We start from the raw sequence: 19,500 nt of genomic DNA, 5'->3' as shown, positions 1-19,500 counted from the left end.
GTCCCAAGTATAACTACCTATAGGCGACCGCCAATAAGATGGAGTTACATAATCTTTTATTTTTTTCCCTATGGTTGAAGAGTATATACATGTCTCACATGTCAATAGATCTTACGGAGGAATAGCCTTACCATGGGGGAAGTCAGAGGTTAATGGAGGACACAAAAGCTATTTTTCACAGACTGATAGCAGTATCGGATCATTCAGTATTGGTGTGGGAGGCTGAACAGGTTTGGAACAGAGGAAACTAGAAACTTTTAAAGAGCCCTCCTTAAGGATAGACTGACCTCTCAATCTCTTCTGCAATCCATCAAGAATTATGTAATGGAGGATGGTGGCAAGGTTCCCACAGGCACAGTGTGAGTCACATTTAAGGCTGTTATGAGGGGTCAGTGTATAGTAGAGGGGGCAAGGCAACACAAAATATATTAATCACTCCATGAGACACTAGAAGACGATCTTAACTCAAGCGGAGGAAGACTCTAGAAAACTGTATCCCTCCGCTCCCTTCGGAACTGGATCTTGGCAATTGGGAAAAGTTTATTTATTTATTTTTTTTTGTATTTTTTTTTTTAAGCCAACACTTTACGAGAAGACCAACAAAACGTATTCTGTTTTAGATTGAAGGCTAGGGTGAACGAATGAACATTGATGGCTAAGCAGATACCTACACTGAGAAGAAATAGAGGGACCCTAAAAATAGGGAGGAATGAAAAAGGCATTCGGAAAGTACAGCTCTGCGTTGTACTCTGGTAGGAACATTTAACTTCTTTCTCCACTAAGGGTCAGCCTTGACTGCTATGACCGTGGCCTTTAATGCACTTGTACATTGAGAAGGTGAGCCACCTGACCTCTGCGAGGCATATGATCCCATTTGTCTTTTGAATATGAATGCAAAGGTCGTCAGGACGATCTTTGCAAACAGACTGATGCTTCACATGCATTACTTGATACATCTGGATCAATCTGTTTTTGTCCCTAACACTCAGGTTGCTCATAATATTCTTTGATAAATTCACCTTGTTGAAAATGCAAATTGTTGAAAGTTTCCCCTGTCCTTACTGTCACTTGATGCTGAAAAGCATTTGGCAGGGTGAGCTGCCTATTTCTGTATATGGTCCTCATGGAGATAGGACTAGGATTACATATACTAATATGGATAGAGGCTGATTGTAAAAACCCAGTGATTCAAATATTGATCAATGGAAACAAATCTGAGTAAATCTTCTTAACAGTGGTACCTGTCAGGGTATCACCATCATATTTACATTGGTTATTGGTTATTAAACATCTTGGCACCCACATCAGGCAACACCCATAGATTATGGTCATGTTTGGTTGTGGGCATCAACTGATCCACCTAATTGTAGATGATATCCACTTACCTGTAGTAAAAGCACAAACATTATTGTCATAGGCTCTAGATATGATAGAGCACTTTGCAAGGGTGTCTACTTTTAAGGTCCATCTAGAAAATTTGGAGTAGTTAGATGTAGGCATGCCCAAACTGTAAGATGCCTTGTTATGCTGGGAAGAGCTTAAATATGTAGAGAATTAAATCACCTTAAGACTCTAACATCTATTACACAAATTATCATTGGTTGTCCAATGCAGTTACAGCTGACACACGCAAATGGCGTGGCTTGTACATATCATGGTTAGGTAGAAGAGCAAAAGTAAAAATCAAATTATACCTAAAGTGCATTGTCTTTGAGGCCCTGCTGGTACGAATTCTTGAATTTGAATTGAAAACCCCCAAAAGGGCTGACAACAGAGCCTGAATCTCGTGAACAATTTTGCAGCGCCACAAGGGTCTGGGGCTTCCAAACAAGGTGATTCCGATGCTAACTCAAATTAGTGAATAACAAATTCTTTAGACAGTTTGGTTCCTCTTGAAAGAAGGAGGCCCAAAAGGGTATCTCCATCTGAGCCATTGTTCAACACATGCTAATAACCCTGAAGCAAGCTTGTGATAAGCTCTAAAGACTTGAGAAAGGAATATCTTTTAACAGACAAACAGTAATATTACAGCACTTTCAGGAAGTACTGTCTAGCTGTAAAGAACGTAAAAGGAGGTTTCCTGCAATAGAAAATCTTAACCTCTACAAACTGCATGAGACTTTTTAATTTGAATAGCCTGAGTCCAGCAGTAGAGGGAAATCAGACCATTCCAACTCAAGGACAGGACAACCAAATTTCAGATTTTTGGTTTTCCATTCCAAAATTCTCACCCTAGTGAGGCATCGTCCTAGCCAGTCAGGCAGTTGTACCTTGCAAAGCTCACTTTTGGAGAGACCTTTATAGGATTATTTTACTATGGTAGGCGAGAAGGAAGTGGATAGTATTTTCTCTGCCGTGTCATCGTCATCACCAATGTACATGGCACCCATCCCGCAATTAAAAAAGGTGAAAGATATTGTAGCCCCAACTCTATGAAATTCTTCTCTCAAATCAGGATTTATACCTTTGAGTTGGAAGGTGGCAATGGTCTCCCCATTACTAAAGAAACCATCTCTTCATCCTGAGGTTCTGTTGACCAACTGTTGACCAGTCTCTGTGCTTCCAACTTACACGAAGGTAACTCATTTTAGTGCAACTTTCTGCCTTCTGGGAGGCTAACTAGTTGTTATACAGAATACACTCAGGTTTTCTGACAGGCTTTAGCACCAAAACTGTACTAGCCAAAGTAACTGATTAAATTAAACAAGACCTAGTTCAGAGTGCTCTCTGTGCGCTGATTCTGCAAGGTCTGTCTGCAGAGCTTGATACCATCTTGCATTCCATCCTGCTCTAACAGGATGAGTGAGATTGAGATGAGACCACTCTCGTAGTAAGACTGAAGAATTTTCAATCTTCGCTTGAACCCATTAGTTCTAACTTTTTCAATATTTATGTTGCTCCTATGGCTAAACGGATTGAGACCTTCTGCACCTCTTTCGCATACTCATTTGACACTAGGTTAGTAGTTCAATTAGATAGGAAAGCAGCAGAGGGAGCATCCAGTCTTAGAAACATCCTTAATAAGGTAGCTGAATGGATGGCTGCAAACTCCCTTTTCTAGATGGTGAGAAGGCTGAGGTGGTTGTTTTTAGTCCAGAGACATACTGGTCCTCACAATTGTGGCCTATGGGATTGGGTGCCCTTTCTGCTCCAGGAACATTTGCAAGAAATCTGGGTATCTCCATAGATAAAACTTGCGAAACCATGTACAAACTATTTATTGAACATGCTTTAAGCTTTTACAAGTCGTTAGGAAGATCTTTCCTCTCATTCCCATGTGAGCCAGAAAGAATTTGATACAGGCTCTGATGTTGCCTAGCTGGATTACTGTAATGCACTTTTTGTACGTAATTCATAAACCACATTTGCTACAAAACACGGCTGCCAGGGTTTTATTGGGCCCCAGAAAACCCCCTCCTATTCACGGACCACTCAAGAAACTATATTGGCTGCCCATTAGAAAGAGATGCATCTTCAAGTCCTTGTGCTTACCACACAACTGCATAATACCGGATAGGGCACACATTTGAAATCTCTTTGCCTGGTATGCCCCCAGGTCAGAGCTGAGTTCTACCTACATATTTTTCTTGGCCTCCCCGAGTTTAAGATACGCAAGGCTGGACAGATGCTCCATGACATCACTACAGCCAAAGCTTGCAGTGCCCTGCATTGTGACATTCACAGGCAAGGACATCTTCTGTTTTTCAGGAAGATGATTCAAACTCATCAGTTCACTCACCAAGGCTATTAGTTTCGGCCTGATTTGTGATTTTTCTTTGAGGATAATCCTTTGCTTTTCTGTTATGGGGCTGTGTGGTAGATGATAAAATGATGTCCTCTTAATTTGAGTGCCAGGACACTTCTACGTAAGTAGATGTTTTGTGCTATATAAATGGCCCTATCAAATAAAATCTCTAGTTTATTCCCAGGTGATAGGATAGTTTTATGTTGAAGTAAATACTATCAACTGGTTATATTCATTCCTTACCCATGCTAGGCCTAGATTGTTTGAAGATTTTATAAGGTGTTAAAAAAAAGTGCAGTTTTGCCATTTGCATACTTTGGCAAACCAACTAATTTTCTGGTATAATGTCTGGAAATATATATGTATAGCTGAGGAAAAAGCAAAGTTAATAATTAAAAAGAATCTGATAAAGGAAAATGTAGACCTAAAGCTCTCCTCCAAAATCCTCAACTCCAATCAATTGAAAGTATTGAGAAAGGACTTTCCTTCTGCCCAGACTTAGAAATTGATCTAGCCAATCTACGTGTTGTTCTTTATAAATTTTGTTGCAAGTTAACATTGAAAAAACATTTTGAGACACATCTAGTGAATGATAATGAAAATGTGAGTTCTAGTGAGACATCTGTAATCATGATAAAGGATTTACCAGTTCTGAAGACACTGACAGCACTAGAAGAATCAGCAGGAAAGGGCAAGGAAACTCTCATATCACACATTTCTGATGAACAATTTTATAATAACATGGGTTTTGTTACTTGGAAAGGAGGGATCAGTGGATTAAAATGGCAATCTGCCTTCTGCTCACATCAGCAGGCCGGCAACAAGATCGATCTCTTCCAAGAAATAATAACTGAAGAAATAACTCTTTTAGTATGCAGGAAATGGACAAGAATACAAGTGGAAAACTTGACCCAAGGAAAAAATACAGCACTAAAAGAATTCAGAGGATCATGAAATAATAATCAAAGCATCAGATAAGGGCAGCAATATTGTCATTCATAATTGCATGGACTATATGGTGGAAGCAATAAGACAATTGACAAATGATGAACACTATAAAAAGCTCTGTGAAATTCCCATGAAAGATTTAATAACTAGAAATCACCAGAAATTACAAGAATGGACATATCTAGATCTCAATAATCAGGATGAATATAGTTACCTGAAAGTAGAGCATCCGGTTATCCCTACCATTTGCTTTTTACCTAAAGTGCACAAGTGTCTACAGAACCACCAGGTCTGACCAATAGTTAGTTATGTTCGATCACTATTAGAAAATATATCTAGGTATATAGATTTCTTTCTAGTCTACTGCCCTCCTACTTGCGAGAAGTCCATGGATTTTGTTTGGAAAGATCTGTGACATCCTCTGGAAACAGAATTTTGTGATGGTGACCACAATTCACTGTACACATCCTTCCGGCATAAGGATGCCATAGCAACGGTTAAATGTTTTCTCAGAGTAAGGTCAATTAATTACATGGAATACTCTAACATGCTTGTGGAAATGCTATCCTTCTGCCTGACTCCCAATGTGTTTGTTTAATGGAAACTACTATCTACATAAACCGGTACAGAGATGGGGACTTCATTCACTCTCACCTACACCAACCACCTTTTGGGATTTTAGGAGGCAGAGACAGTCTGGAGAGATGAGAACCGATTACATTGGAACACATACTGTGGATGAGGTTCATTGATGACCTCTCTTTTATTGGGGAGGTGACATGAAGAGCCTGGAGGGGTTTGGCCTTTCCCTTAATAACAACACCCATAATCTCAGCTTCACCCATGCTATCAGATCAGAACAGGTAATTTTTTCTTTTTTTTTACATTAAGGTATTTGTGAAAGACAGTTATGCACAAAAATTCATTGAAAAGCCACCTTGTGCAGTAGCATCCTTCAAGCCACTAGTGGTTGTCGAAAAAAGTCAAATGTAGCATCCCAAACAGGGAAATGTTAAGAGCCAAGAGGAACTGTTCTGAACCCGAGAATGTGGAAGAACAGATACAGGAAATGTACACTAGGTTCCTGCCCAGGGGTTACCCTATGAAAGTGCTCCACAATGTCATTGAAAACATCAGGACCCAGTCTAGAGAAGAACTATTAGTTGTGGAAAATCATTAGAAAAAGAAGATAACATCTGCATGATTATGAATTTTATTTGCAAGAATCAAGAGCTCAAAGAAATGTTTAAAAAAAGAAAGAAAACTGGACAATACTCCTATTGGTTGACGCATTAAAAGAATGTAGGAAGCTGGCCTGGTGTGTGGTGGGTACCTATGGTACTTACAGCTTATACCAGGTCCAGGTATCCCCTCTCAGTGAAGTGTCTGTAGTGTCTAGAAGCCAAGCTCTCTAGGGGTAGCTCTGGATGAACAGTCAAAGCCTATCTAGGAGACATGTAAAGCTCATGCAATACCACTACAGTCCCACAGTACTTACACACAAGAAAGTAAACGCTTGGTTGTTCAAAAATAAAGGTACTTTATTTTTGGAACACAGTATCAGAAAATACTAGAGAGGCAACCCTCCAATAAGGAGGTAAGTAAATTCACTATATGTATATACACTAATATACAGTAAGAGGCATAAAAATGTTAGAAAACAGTGTAAAATAGCAATAAGCAATAGTAGCCCTAAGGGGGTAGCCCGAACCATATGTGTACAGGGGAGCTGGGAGTACTAGGAAACCACACAGGTAAGTAATATGCAGTACCCTCCCAGCGACCAGGAATGTAGGAGTAAAACAGGGATTTCCCCAAAACCACCCCAAAGAACGAAAAGAAGACACCCAGAACAGCCTACAAGGAACCAGCAGTGGATTACCAAAGATGGAGACCTGTGGAGAGAGGGGACCAAGTCCAGAAGTGTCTGTGGAGTCCCGGGGGAGTAGGAGCTACTACCCACCCAAAGGTACCTTTTGGGGTTGGTGGACGAAGAAGAAAGACGGGTCAGCACTGCAGCACAGAAGCTAGAGAAGCGTTCCTGCTGCATGCAAAAGGTGTCTAATGCTGGATTGCAGATTGGTGTTAGTGAAGGATTTCCACTAACCAGCCTGAACAAAGTTAAACTCACAGTTGGAGGGAAAGGGGTGCTGCCGGGGACCATCAAAGGTAAAATCGCGGTTGGAAGAAAAGGGGTGCTACCAAAGACCAGCAAGGTCGAGGAGGACTCTACCTAGGATGGGGAGTCACATGGGACCCTCCACGTCACAGAAGACCCGCAGAGGCAGGGACACAGAAGTCGCTGAAGCAGCCCACGCAACACTCCCACGTCGTCGAAGGACTATGCAGAGGCCCAGGAGGGAGTGCTGGGGGCTGGAGCTACATGTCACCTGAAGTGCCCCTTGGAGGTGAAGCAAACAAGCCTTGGCAGCTGCAGAGGACGTGGTGCATGGAGGTACTGTCTTGGGCTGAGTGGAAAGGACTTACCACCACCACCAAACAACAGCTGGTAGAGAGGACCAAGGGAGGCGCTCCGGACCACCACCCGTGATGCAGACCCTTGCCACTCAGGATGAAGGGAGATCCACGCAGCCCGTCATTGTTGCAGCCAGTTACCTGCAGTTACAGGGGAGTGATGCCTTCACCCCAAGGGAGATTACTTCTTCTTGTGCAGGCTCAAGAGTTGCAGTCTTCTGAGGATGCACGGCCAGGTAAATGTTGCAAAGCTGGCAGGAATTCTGGATACAATGTTGCAGAAGAGTCTTCCTCGTGGATCTACAGCTTGTAGGTTCCTGGAGCGTCCAGTTGAGGTTCTGGAGGCCAGAAGTCGAAGCAGAGGTTGTAGAAGAGTCCTGCTTGAATCTTGCAAGCTGAATCTGAGGACCCACCCCAGAGGAAGACTCTATATAGCCGAAAGAGGGGGCTTGTTCACCTAACCAGGTAACTACCTATCAAAGTGTCCCTCTGACGTCACTGGCCTGGCAACTTGGATGCTCCCAGAGTTCCCTTTCAACCTTGGAATGAAGATGGCAGAACCCAGGGACCCTCTGGAGGAGCTCTGGGCACCACCCTTTGGGTGGTGATGGACGGGGAGTAGTCACTCCTCTTTCCATTGTCCAGTTTCGCACCAGCATAGGAACTGAGGGTCCCTGAACCGGTGTGGACTGGTTTATGCACGGAGGGAACCAAATGTGCCCTTCAAAGCAAACTAGTGGCCTGGGTGAGGTGACCTCTCCCAAGCCAGTCACACCTATTCCCAGAGGGAGTTACCTCCCTCTCCCAAAGGAAATCCTTTGTTCGGCCTTTCTGGGCTTGATCTGATCAAGCAGCAGGAGGGCAGAAACCTTTCTGAGGGGGCGGCAGCAGCTGGGCTGCCCAGAAAACCCTGTAAGACTGGTGGTGGTAATAATGCTGGGGGTCCTCTAAGGAGCCCCCAGAGTGCATGAAATTATACTTCCAATACTTGCAACAGCATTGGGGTATGATTCTGACATTTTTGATACCAAACATGCCCAGGTTTGGAGTTACCATTATGTAGCTCAAAATAGGTAGTGTCAAAAATAAGTAATACACTGTTCCAACCATGTAAAACAGAAAGTAGTGACCGGGGTCCTAAATTCTAGGAGCAAGAGGCCTCACACACCCAAAGGTAATTGAAGTGTCAACGGAGATCAAAAAAGAATGTGATTTAAAATTGACTACCAAAACCGCCACTGAGACAATGGAATCATGAGAGGGTAGATTTTGGAAAATTCCCAGACCCCTCCTTTTGATACATTTTTTCACTATAAGAGTGATTGATCTTAATTTCTCTATTCACTCTTCTGACTATATATTTTTAACCTTGGCCCTGACCGTCCATCTGGTCTAATAAAATCCATTGTCTCAGTGGCGGTTTTGGTAGTCAATTTTAAATCACATTCTTTTTTGATCTCCGTTGACACTTCAATTACCTTTGGGGTCACGGCACCACCACATAAAAAGATCTCCGGCAAAGAGCCCCCCCTCACGGGGTGGTGCCCGTCAGACATTGCAGCGCCGGTCTGACGAGGAGCAGTGCCTATGATGAAGCATGACACCCTATGGGTGTGTGAGGCCTCTTGCTCCTAGAATTTAGGACCCCGGTCACTACTTTCTGTTTTACATGGTTGGAACAGTGTATTACTTATTTTTGATGTTTCCATTTGGAGGATATACACTGGACCATAACTCCTCCTGATCCCTCCCGTATTTTGAACAAAATAGGTAGTGACCTATGTCCAGAACAAATATAAAATGGCGTCCCCGCACTCATGAAGTACAGTAAAATAGTGCTGGAGTTCGTCGGGGTACCTCTGCTAGTGCAGGAGCACCCTCACACACAGGTACCTGTCCTCTGGGCACCATAGGGGTGACTTATAGTGACCTGGTGCAGTGACCTGTAGTGAAACCGGGTGTGTGCACCCGGTTCACGCAGACTGCAATGGCAGGCCTGCAGAACCCTTTGCATGGGTCCCCGTGGGTGGCAGAATAACTGCTGCAGCCCATAGGCATCCCCTGGGATCCCAATGCCCTGGGTACCTAAGTACCATATACTAGGGACTTATATGGGAGGACCAGTATGCCAATTGTGGGGAGAAAGTTAGCAGCAACCAAATTTAAAGGAGAGAGCACAGTCACTGGGATCCTGGTTAGCAGTGCCCCAGTGAATACAGTCAAATACACTGAAAAACAGGCCAAAAGTGGGGGTAACCAAGCTAGAAAGAGGCTACTTTCCTACAAAGAAGCATTAACAGAGTGTTCCATTATTACTTAGAGAAAAGCAGCATCGGTAGGGAACCTTTAAACACAAAGCCACTTTCCAATGGAGAAATCAGCCAATGCCAGTTGGCTGAACAAACCAGGCTTTTGGCGATGTGTGAAATCTAAAGCATGTGAAAATGGCATAAATAGTACCACTTATCAGCCGTATGCTGGAAAACAAGAAAGAAAACTAAAGAACATATCACATGCAAGACTAAATTTGGGGTTTATGGCTGTGAATATCCATGTGGCAAACAATATGTGGGAAGCACTATTATCAGACCGAAACTCAGAATTTTGCAACATCAAGACCTTTCTTATCCTGTAGCTAAGGATTTTTCGGACAAGCATGGGGGAAGCAGCAAGAAGCTCCATTATTTTGGGATCAAACAAAACAAAGGAAAGGTGTGGTAAAAGAGGCTTAACCTTTAGAAAAAATATTCAGTCTTGTCGCACTGATAGGAACTGAACCCCCCCCCGCAGACACAATTTAGATGCTGAGTTACATGTACATTTCTGATTTATCTGAAAAAGTTGTGTAATGTTTGGTGTGATATGCTTGCATTTCATATCGAGTTGATTTACTTCTGTTGATCCTTTATGCTGGAGTACTCACTATTGAATTCTAACATTTGACTTTGACATGCTCACATCTTATGTTTAGATGAGTTTGAACTGTACTTTGGGGATTATTCATACACCTCTACAAACCTTTTTCAAATGATGCCACAATTAAGGAGAGAATATCTTAGCACTGTTGAACGGAGAGAGCTGCACTTTGCAGTCTATCCCTATTTAGTCCTAAAGGCTTTTGCACTGTCTCTCTAAAAGTACTTTTAACACTTCCTTGCTTACTTTGCCCTATTGTTCCTGGATAGTTATCAGTAATCAGGCGATCTAGATAGATATTGAAATTTGGAATATAGTACTTTACACAACAGATGCCCTTACAGTTTTGCACTAAGTAACCCTGTGGAACTAAATAATTGTGTAAGAAGTAGGATGATCAATTTGTGCAGGGCCACATTTCATGTAGTAGAAGCTTACTTTGCACAGTTGCATAGTAAAATAATCTTCATGCACTAGCACTTTTTGATATCTTTTGCATTATGCCCGATTTGGATTGCATTCTTCACTTTGCACAAGTTACCACACTTGCACTTTCTAACTGAATAGAGGTGATTATCATGGAACCTCTGTAATGCATTAGAGGAATACCATCATGTTATGATCAGCACTCGTATGGAATTGCACTTTATGGGGAAACGTTCTCCACCTCTTTTTTACTACCTCTTTTTTTTACTACCTCTGTCCCGATACCCTTAACTCCCTGAAGCACTAGCATTTTCACAGCAGCAGCTTGAAATGTGGTTTATCCTTTACACCCTCCAACATTCATGATTGTGTTAATAGCTTGATTTGATCTTGTATATGAGTATTTAGTTTTATAACTCACATATCATAAAAGAAATCTTTCCGTCATGACTGTGTTTTTAATGTTTATGTATCTCCCTTGCAGTTGATTAATTTTTCATGGTGATGGTTCTTTACCAAAAGAATGAATATACATGGCGTACAAATCTGATGAAATAGTGTGGGAGATATCAGGCCTTGAAAAATTATAAAAATGTTACAAGACCTGTAGGTCGAGTAACTTGAATAATCTACTCGACCTAACTGTGATTTACTTGACCCGTAAATGGGTCTTAAATTGTGTGATCCTAGGCAAATATTTTAGTTTACAGAGTTGTCTTTTTCTTCAACCTCACATATGAATGCACCTTCAAATGTGAGTGTAGTATTTCTGCTGTAAAAAAACAAAACTCTTGTTTCATTAAATAGATTAAATGTTTGATCCATGTATAATACGAATCTAGCCCACACATAGGATATGTATGATCCATGACTTGTCTCTTAGTTTACTAATAGCATTGCCATCAGGGCAGGAGGTTTCTTAGTTTATGTTCATACACTCCCTTTTTTAATAAATATATATTGCTAAAGCATGATGTGGCAGCACACTGTCATTTACAGACAGTAAAGGTCCAAGAAAAGTCCAAAAACCATTCCACTAACTTGCAGCTTTACTGATAAACTATATAGTGTATTTACAAACATCTGTGAAATTTGGGTTTCAGAAAACATTTATCATTTGCAAATCACCAAGAAAAGTGTTGATTTGTTTCATCACACAGAAGTACATAAACTGGGCTTTCACAACTACTGAAATATATTTTGAAATGTTTGCACACACAACATGTAAATAGCTATTTTTACAGCAGGTCAGAGTTCTACCTACAAAATCCTGGAACTCTGCAGCCAGAAGGAAAATTAATTGTAAGACAAACTGACTATTGATCTCTGTCTCTGAACACAGAGCTAATGTGACAATATCACAAGATTTAAAGGCATCTTTATTGCTCCTGCACTTTCTTACTTAATAGAAACACCTGTTTTTTGTCAACTCACCAGAAGGGGTGAGTTGGTTCTAAAAATAGCTCGACCTGACAAAATATGACTCGCCCTAGTGGGTGGGTGCATTGACTTTGAGGCCTGGCTATGCCCGGTCTAGTTGTTTTTTGTGATGAACAGAGATGAGATACTATGTTGATGTATGCACTTTCTAGATGGCGGACTGTATGGTCCAGCTGACGGCATAGTACCAAAACACGTTGACGGTCTGTTCATTATTTCGCACTAATGGTGTTTGGTGTCTGGTGTCTGAGTCACAAAATAATATAGCTCACCTTGGAGCCTGCGGTGCCATTCTTTCGAACTGTAGATTGTTGTGCCAGTGTGTGTGTGTGTGTGCGCACGCGTGTGTGTGTATGTGTGTGTAGTGTGCTTGGCTCAGGTAGAGTGGACAATAATATTGCTAATATCAGCTTCTCACTATAAGTAAAACCTGAAATAAACTTGTCCTATTTAGTTTTCCATTTATCAGCTTGGCATCATTCTCTCCAACTTCTCAAATTGTCTTACAGATCCTAACTGCTCTGAAAGAAATCTTAGTGGGTGGTAGGAGAGGGACTGATAGTACCAGTCACAAAACCACTATTAATCCATCTCAACCATGTAAGACAGTAAAGACTGGGTCAGAGATATCTCTATTTTTGAGAGATGTTTTTGTTAGGCTGTGATTAATAGAAGACCTCCTGAAATTAAAAGTTACTTTGATAGGGAATAACTTTGCGCTTGGAAAGATAACTTTGATGTTGAAGGAGCAGCATGTTTCCTATGTATTGATTTACTCTTCTGTTTTTTGGTTTGTATTTTGTGGTCAGATTTATTTCTAGATGTATTTCCCCACACTGTCAGTTTTCTGCATAGTAATGAAAATAATGGCTGATCTTTGACACCGATCTGCTTTCTTCCAGGGAATCTAAAATTCCAGAGCCTCCTGAAGGTCACAAGTGGAAAGAGGTTCGCTGTGACAATACAGTCACATGGTTGGCATCCTGGACAGAGAACATCCAGGGATCCATAAAGTACATTATGCTCAACCCAAGCTCCAAACTAAAGGTTCGTGTTAAATGCAAGATTTTTTTTCGATGTTGAACTAATGATCGAAATTAAAGCATTAGTTGCCATGGATTCTGCTTCTTTTGGATACTGTACAGTTGCTGTATTCTCTACCTTTGAAATACAGACACCAACATGTCTGACTTAATGTCTTTACCCCGGTCTCTGTCATACTCTCTTTTTCAGTTTCAGTATAAGCAGCATCATTTGGAGTACGAAAGCCATACAAACCTCACTGAGGGTAATGGCTCTATTGCATGAATGGGTGTCATTTAGCTGTTGTCTGTGCTAGTTTGATTAATATTGTGGTGTACCATGCATGGTCTAGGTTCTGTAGATTTCCCATACTAATGTTTTTGGGGCCTAGCTCCAACCACGACTGATGCTAATGTCCCTATCACATCAGAATTGTTGCTTAAGTGTACACTTCCAGATTTTTTTCCACCTGGAATGTCTGGCAAATTGAGGTTCTCCTGCATTGGATCTTCATTCAGTGTTGGCTTGCTGGGTATTGCTGGTGTCTTTTAATAGCAATAGGCATTATAAAAAGGCCATAGGCCCAACAAGCAGTTTGTTTATTTTAACATTTACCTCACAAAAAAGCACCAGAAATCCACCCACTGAGGTGAATATGCTGCGCACTTGTCCAACCCCCGGCACCCACCCCGGGAGTCTCTTTAAAGAGCTGTGATGTCTGTTTCGGTCACCTTAGGATCTGCAGGAGATTCTATTTGTCTGTTCCATTGGATGTCATACAGACCTAGCTTAATGCTTTTGTTTACAGGGAGTTGTTTGTGTTTTTGTTTTGGGTGTTTTGTTAGCTGGCCCAGGGGAGACCTTAGTGATCATGCCGGCCTCTACTGTTAAGCTGAAGAAAACTCTCTTCTAATCTTCCCCCTTAAGGTGATATTAATTGATGATCTGTAATTTAAGTGCATTTACTGCCAAATGTGACCCCTACAAGACCTTCACACCGAGTACACTATGGGACAGGGACACTGCCAGAGTCAGTCACATAGCATAGCACAAGTTTTCACTAATGTTCAAGGTCATTGCAATCACAATGTCAAACCAGTAAGCAAGCCAACTAATCTCACATTTTATCCTTCTGGAGTGGATCACTCAAGATTCTGCCTCATAGCGTAGGAGGTCACAACTGTCCTTGGAGAGCCTTAGATTGACAGAGTCCCTTAAGAGACCTCCCCTGTCTCCAGAAATCGAATTCTGTAAGACAGTTCAGTAGTGAATCATCAAGCTTCTTCTCAAGGATGCAGTGGAGCAGTTGCAGTAAAGTTTGTGCAGCATAGGTTTCTGTTCTGGGTCACAAACTGGGTGGTAACCCAGTTTTTACCTAAAAGATCGAACCAAGTTCCTGAAAACAGTCCTCCAGAATGATCACAATGCAGGAGGTCACCTCTCTGCATAAGGAAGGAGGGAGATCCCCGGACCTTAATGTTGCTTGCTTTATGTCCTTTTACATCAGTACCGCAGGCATTATCTGAGATTTTCTGTAGCCTAGTTGTTCTGCCAATTTAAACTCCTCTTTCAGTTTCAGAGAAGCCTCTTTTGTATTCACCAAGTACTTGACTCCTGTGGCAGTACACATTTGAAGTCCATATTATCAGTTTTGTCTGTATTTACACCATTGTCCTGTATAGTGTACCACTGTGGCAGAGACAGAAAGGACCAGGCTTTTTTTCCATGAGGTGTTCATTTGAACAAAGCCAGATTTTCCCCTCTACCTACGAGAAGTCTGACTTAAGAGCCTTTCTTACCACTGTGGAAGACAAAACCTTGCCATTGTGGGAATAAGTGCCATAGTTTGTCCTAGCCACATTGTTTTGCGACTGTTCAAAGCTCCTAGGTAGACAGTGCAAATCATTACTGGGAATGATACTCATACCTGCAGCTGATTCCATAGATAAGATTGAGTGCACTCTTTACAGCAAGAGTTAGAATAACAGTTAAAAAGGCCAAAGGTTCCTGGGAGGACATGGGTATAATCACTGCGAACTAAATTAAAAACAAAAAAGGGCCAGTTGTGGAGAATGGCGTTCTAGCCTTTCTCACGTGGTGTTGGCAACAGATGTTTGGGGCAACAAGAGACTCCACATTAGCATCCTGGGTACATGTCATCTGCAGCCTCTCTTGGATATTCTCCCACAGCTCACTGGTTCTAATATAAACTGGCAGTGCTGCGTCAGTGCAACGTATTACCAAGCAAGGCTGCAACAAATCTGTAATTCAGTCGTTTTTGGTACGGCACCTTTGAAACCAGGTGATTACCCACAACATACACCTGTTGGTGGATCACCTGACTTAGTTTAAATAGTCAGATCCATTCCCTCAGTTGATCTTTCATATTGTTCTAAATTGGAGCTTTATCACGATCACCTACAGGCACTGGTTAAGCCAAAACTCGACTTGTTCTACACTCTGGAGAAGAAGAAAAGCAATCTCTTTGCCAGCCGGCATTTCCAGTAGACGTGGTGAAAATACTTTCAGTTAACTAGTCATATTGTTTTGGATACGTTTTTTCAGTTTCCTGTGGGCGGGATCTATTGCAAAGCCAAAAAAGGTCCTGTTGCAGCTGCGTGGCTAAGGTAGTGCTAGTATGATGAGTTAATGCCACTTTTGGGTAATCCATCATTCACTCAGAGTCCAGTCCACCTCAACCGTTTTGTTAAGGATGCTAGTCTAGATATTTCATTAAGCTTTCAGATCCCCAAATCTCTGTCTGGCTCTAAATGGCCTAGAATTTGGACAGCTATGTGCCATGACTCGGATCACAGCCTGTGCACAGACCCAGTCTAGTAGACCTTAGTCAGTTTGTGCTTTGTTTACGTGCTCTTCTCATTAGCTCTAGTTTTGCAACAGTCGTTCATTTTCCATGCTATAGAATATAGTGTTGCATTCCTGATACATGTTTTCTAATATTCAAAGTGCTCTTGCAAGGGAGAGGGGTAGGGGGTGTGCAAGAGATCGTGGCAGTAAGTTGGCTGCCACTTTGTAAGCTGTACTGGCCGAGAGTGACAATGGTCACTGATTCAAACTATCTGTGAAGACACTTCAAAACAAGCATTTGCAATGCAATAGGTCTTGCATCTTCAAGAGTTAGAGCTATTGGCGTTGTAAATGACAATGTCTTTTACCCTTGTGTTTTGGTTTGGAGTAAGATCCACTGACTAACCAGAAGTTAGCACCTCACTGTTCCAACAGCACACTCCAGTATAAGCGTTAGGACCCCTTGAAGCGATATAAGCTATACGCGCTAGATTACTCATAGTTGTTGAAATGTCAATTATAATTATACTGACATTATGAAGATGTCACACATAGCAATCTGAAACCTTGGCAGCTATGCTTATTGAGGCAATAAAATTCATCCTGAAAGCCATTCCAGGGCAATATACACGAGAGGCAAATTGCCAAAAAGCATCTTTTTACTCTAAATGTGCATGCACGCATTTGCTTTTACTATCTGCGAGCATGTGCTCCAATCTGTTTATGTGAAGACTTACTTATACACACACACATATGTATATATCTGTATATACATGTTTGTGCTTGCGTGTGTTCAAGTATGAAGTTAAACTTCTGTGTTATCGGGGCTCACCTGCCTTTCATAACTCCTAAACTGACATTGCTCCTAGACTCAGCTCTGAAACTTTGTGCGACACAGTAATTTTTGCTTGTGAAACATCTTAATAAGTCTTTGTGGAAACCCGTGCTCGAACTTGCACACCCACACATCCACCAAGTATTTATACAATAACGTAAGCCTGCATCAATATCTTTCATTTATAATGAAGATTGAAGACAGTCCTATTTGGATAGCTCTACAATGGGTTAAGTAAGACACTGGCTGTTGCAACTGCGACCATCAACCATACACAATCACCGCAGAATTACTGCTTCGTTCCGTCCGCCATTTCTGTGCAGACAGATATCAGACATGTTTTTGTCTTTAATCATGTACCGGAGACCTTTGTGCTCTTACATTGTTATTTTTTCCCAATCATCTAATCCTCAAACGAAGTAAGTGTGCTGTTTCTGAGGATACTGCACCACGCTTGTTGTATGCTGTTCAGTTCACCTTTGCCTCTATTTGCTGGGCTGTGATTTATGCCTTTGAAATAGGCAGTATGCCCTGATTGATCCTGTTGGGTGATAGCGGTTTCCTAGCATCAGGTTTGTAAGGAGTCCTGAAGTGCAGTTGGCACCTCAGAAAATAGGGTCCTGTTGTTTTGTTTCCAGTCTGGGACACGGTTGCGGAACCCTTCCATGTTTTGCAAGTCACCATTTTACACTTAACCACATGGAGAATTTTACGGAAGAAATTGAGTGCGTTAATATAACATGCCACCAGAATAAAACAAGCATTTGAACTATAATAGGTCTCGTTTTCGCTCGAGTTTCAGCTATTAGCGTTTTCTTGCCACAAACTGAAAATAAAAAGTAAAACGGTTGACATAAGCAGCTGGTTCAAAGCGCTGCTGAGAGCTCGCACAGACAGACAAAAGGAAAAAGCATTTGTAATGCAAGAACCGAAAATGTGCGAGGGAGAGTAATGAATGGAATAAACAAAGTCACACATCACTGCGTGAAAAGTAAGTAATAGACTAGAGCCCTGTTAAGAGAAACAGACTGGGGCCACTGAAGCATCCAGTGCTCTGGTCAAATGCTATTAGCCTTTGAACAAAGTAATCCCTAAGCACATGCTTCATAGGCTCAAGTGGAAGGGTAAAGTACTTCATAGGCTCAAGTGGAAGGGTAAAGTACTAGGGCCATGCTCCAGGGGAGTGGACAACTGTGGAAAAGGTGGGAGAAACAGCAAGGATTGACCACTAGCAAGGAAGGATTTTTTAAGGACACTGAAACAAACCAGTGAAAAAGCAGAGACCCCACAAAGAAGTATAGAAGTATATACTAAAGTATATGCAAGAGGTCTCGAATGCTCAACCTGAAAACCTGGTGGGTGTTATTTTTGTGGTGGCAGGCTGCACCCTGAGCTAATTTTAAGGACCTTTAGTGAGCCGGTGGCGTCCGGTGGTCCTGTGGCTTGCTGGTGAGAGAAGAGCCGATTGTAGGAATCGGACACGAGCAATTTATCCCCCCCCCCCCCCCCCCCCCCCCCCCCCCCCCGGGCTAAATACACCTAGTTCTTGTGGGAACTGAGTGAGAGTGATCAAGTCTTGGGCTCAGCAGACCTCCCACCCTGATACATTCTGTAAGAGTGGATGAAAAGACAAAAGTGGCAGATGTAGACACCTGCTGAGTTGCCAGTCGACAGGTGCCCGAAGCACTGCTGGAATATTACACCCAGGCTGGAGGTTGTTGCCTATTAGGCTCCCAGCAGAGGCCGGACCATCACTCACAAAGCAACAGCAAAATTGTACTCAGCGCACTGATAAATTCATGTGCTCTGGCCAAGGTGGCCACTGATTATAGTTGCTGGGCCTGAAGCGAGGCCTACACTTTGACCCATATTGCCATCGGGGATGATGGGAGCTTCTGGCCTCTATGGAAATTGCAGCTTATGGCTGTGGCCCAGTGCTCCTGCCCGTGCCCATGCTCACAGCCTCAGATAGATGCAAATTAAATGCTGGGGCAATACCTACCAAAGAATATCAGCCTTAGCCCTCCTCTAACCCTAACTAATTGGGGCACCTGCTCGAGTAGGTCTCTACAGGGTCTGCACACTGCTCGGAGCAGTGAGCCAACAGCCTGAAGACATTAAGAAAGAGATCTTGAATTGTCGTTTTACATGCAAACTGTACACCTACTGAACTGCATAACATTTTCTGAGCTTGCTTGGGTGAGCCCTGCAGTTGTTAATGCTTCAGATTATACTCTGGGTTTGCTCGTGCCCACTAAGACTTTGCCACTGCTGGGGCAAAGCAGGATCTGTGCACTCAGTGCGAATGAGCTGCAAAAAACTTGAGTTGTTAATTCGAGAATCTTGGGCCCTTTCACTGCTTAAGGCGACCTCTGGCTGGGCTCCTGACTTCCTAGTTAATTATAGGCAATCAAAATTGCAAAGAGTCTAAACTAAACTTTGGAGAAAAGCGCACTTCACTGATTGTCAGCGGGAAGGCGAGCTGTGAACTTTCGATGGATAGAGAAACTGCAGGGTCTAGCTCAGAACTCAGCGTAAAAGGGCAAAAGCCTGCCAGTCTCCCAGCTTTTGAGAGTATTTCACCCAGGGACTCCTAGACCACCTTCTCTGGAGCATGAGTGCCTACCTGATTGCCAAGACCAGTGTGCCTGTTGAAGTGCAGAGTGTAAGCGGGAGCTGGGATCCAGGCAACTGTGTCCCTGTAGGAAGGTGTGAGGAGACTGCTGTTGCACTGATCAATTTGCAGTGCAAAGTCAGGAACCCCCGTATGCCACAGGAGGGCCACTGTAAAGCGAGTCGTAAACTTTGCTGCACAGTTTGGGTCATTGCCCATGTACATGTTTGAAATCGCTGGCGTGAAGATTGCTTCTGTTCCAATTGGGCT

At 42.5% G+C, this 19,500-nt stretch overlaps 1 protein-coding gene across 3 annotated transcripts in view; it reads left to right on the top strand.

Annotated features, from left to right (window-relative positions):
- Window positions 1–19,500, top strand: part of TOP1MT (DNA topoisomerase I mitochondrial) — a 711,804-nt gene that overhangs the window by 438,538 nt on the left and 253,766 nt on the right. For all 3 annotated transcript variants that reach the window (XM_069220874.1, XM_069220875.1, XM_069220876.1), the window contains one exon: window positions 12,853–12,997. In XM_069220874.1, the coding sequence (XP_069076975.1) occupies window positions 12,853–12,997 (145 nt within the window). The remainder of the gene's footprint in view (window positions 1–12,852; window positions 12,998–19,500) is intronic.

The sequence above is a fragment of the Pleurodeles waltl genome, chromosome 2_2 (assembly GCF_031143425.1).
Source record: "Pleurodeles waltl isolate 20211129_DDA chromosome 2_2, aPleWal1.hap1.20221129, whole genome shotgun sequence".
Lineage (NCBI taxonomy): Eukaryota > Metazoa > Chordata > Amphibia > Caudata > Salamandridae > Pleurodeles > Pleurodeles waltl.
The sequence above is the reverse complement of the archived record's forward strand: the minus strand, read 5'-3'. Positions and strand labels throughout refer to the sequence as shown.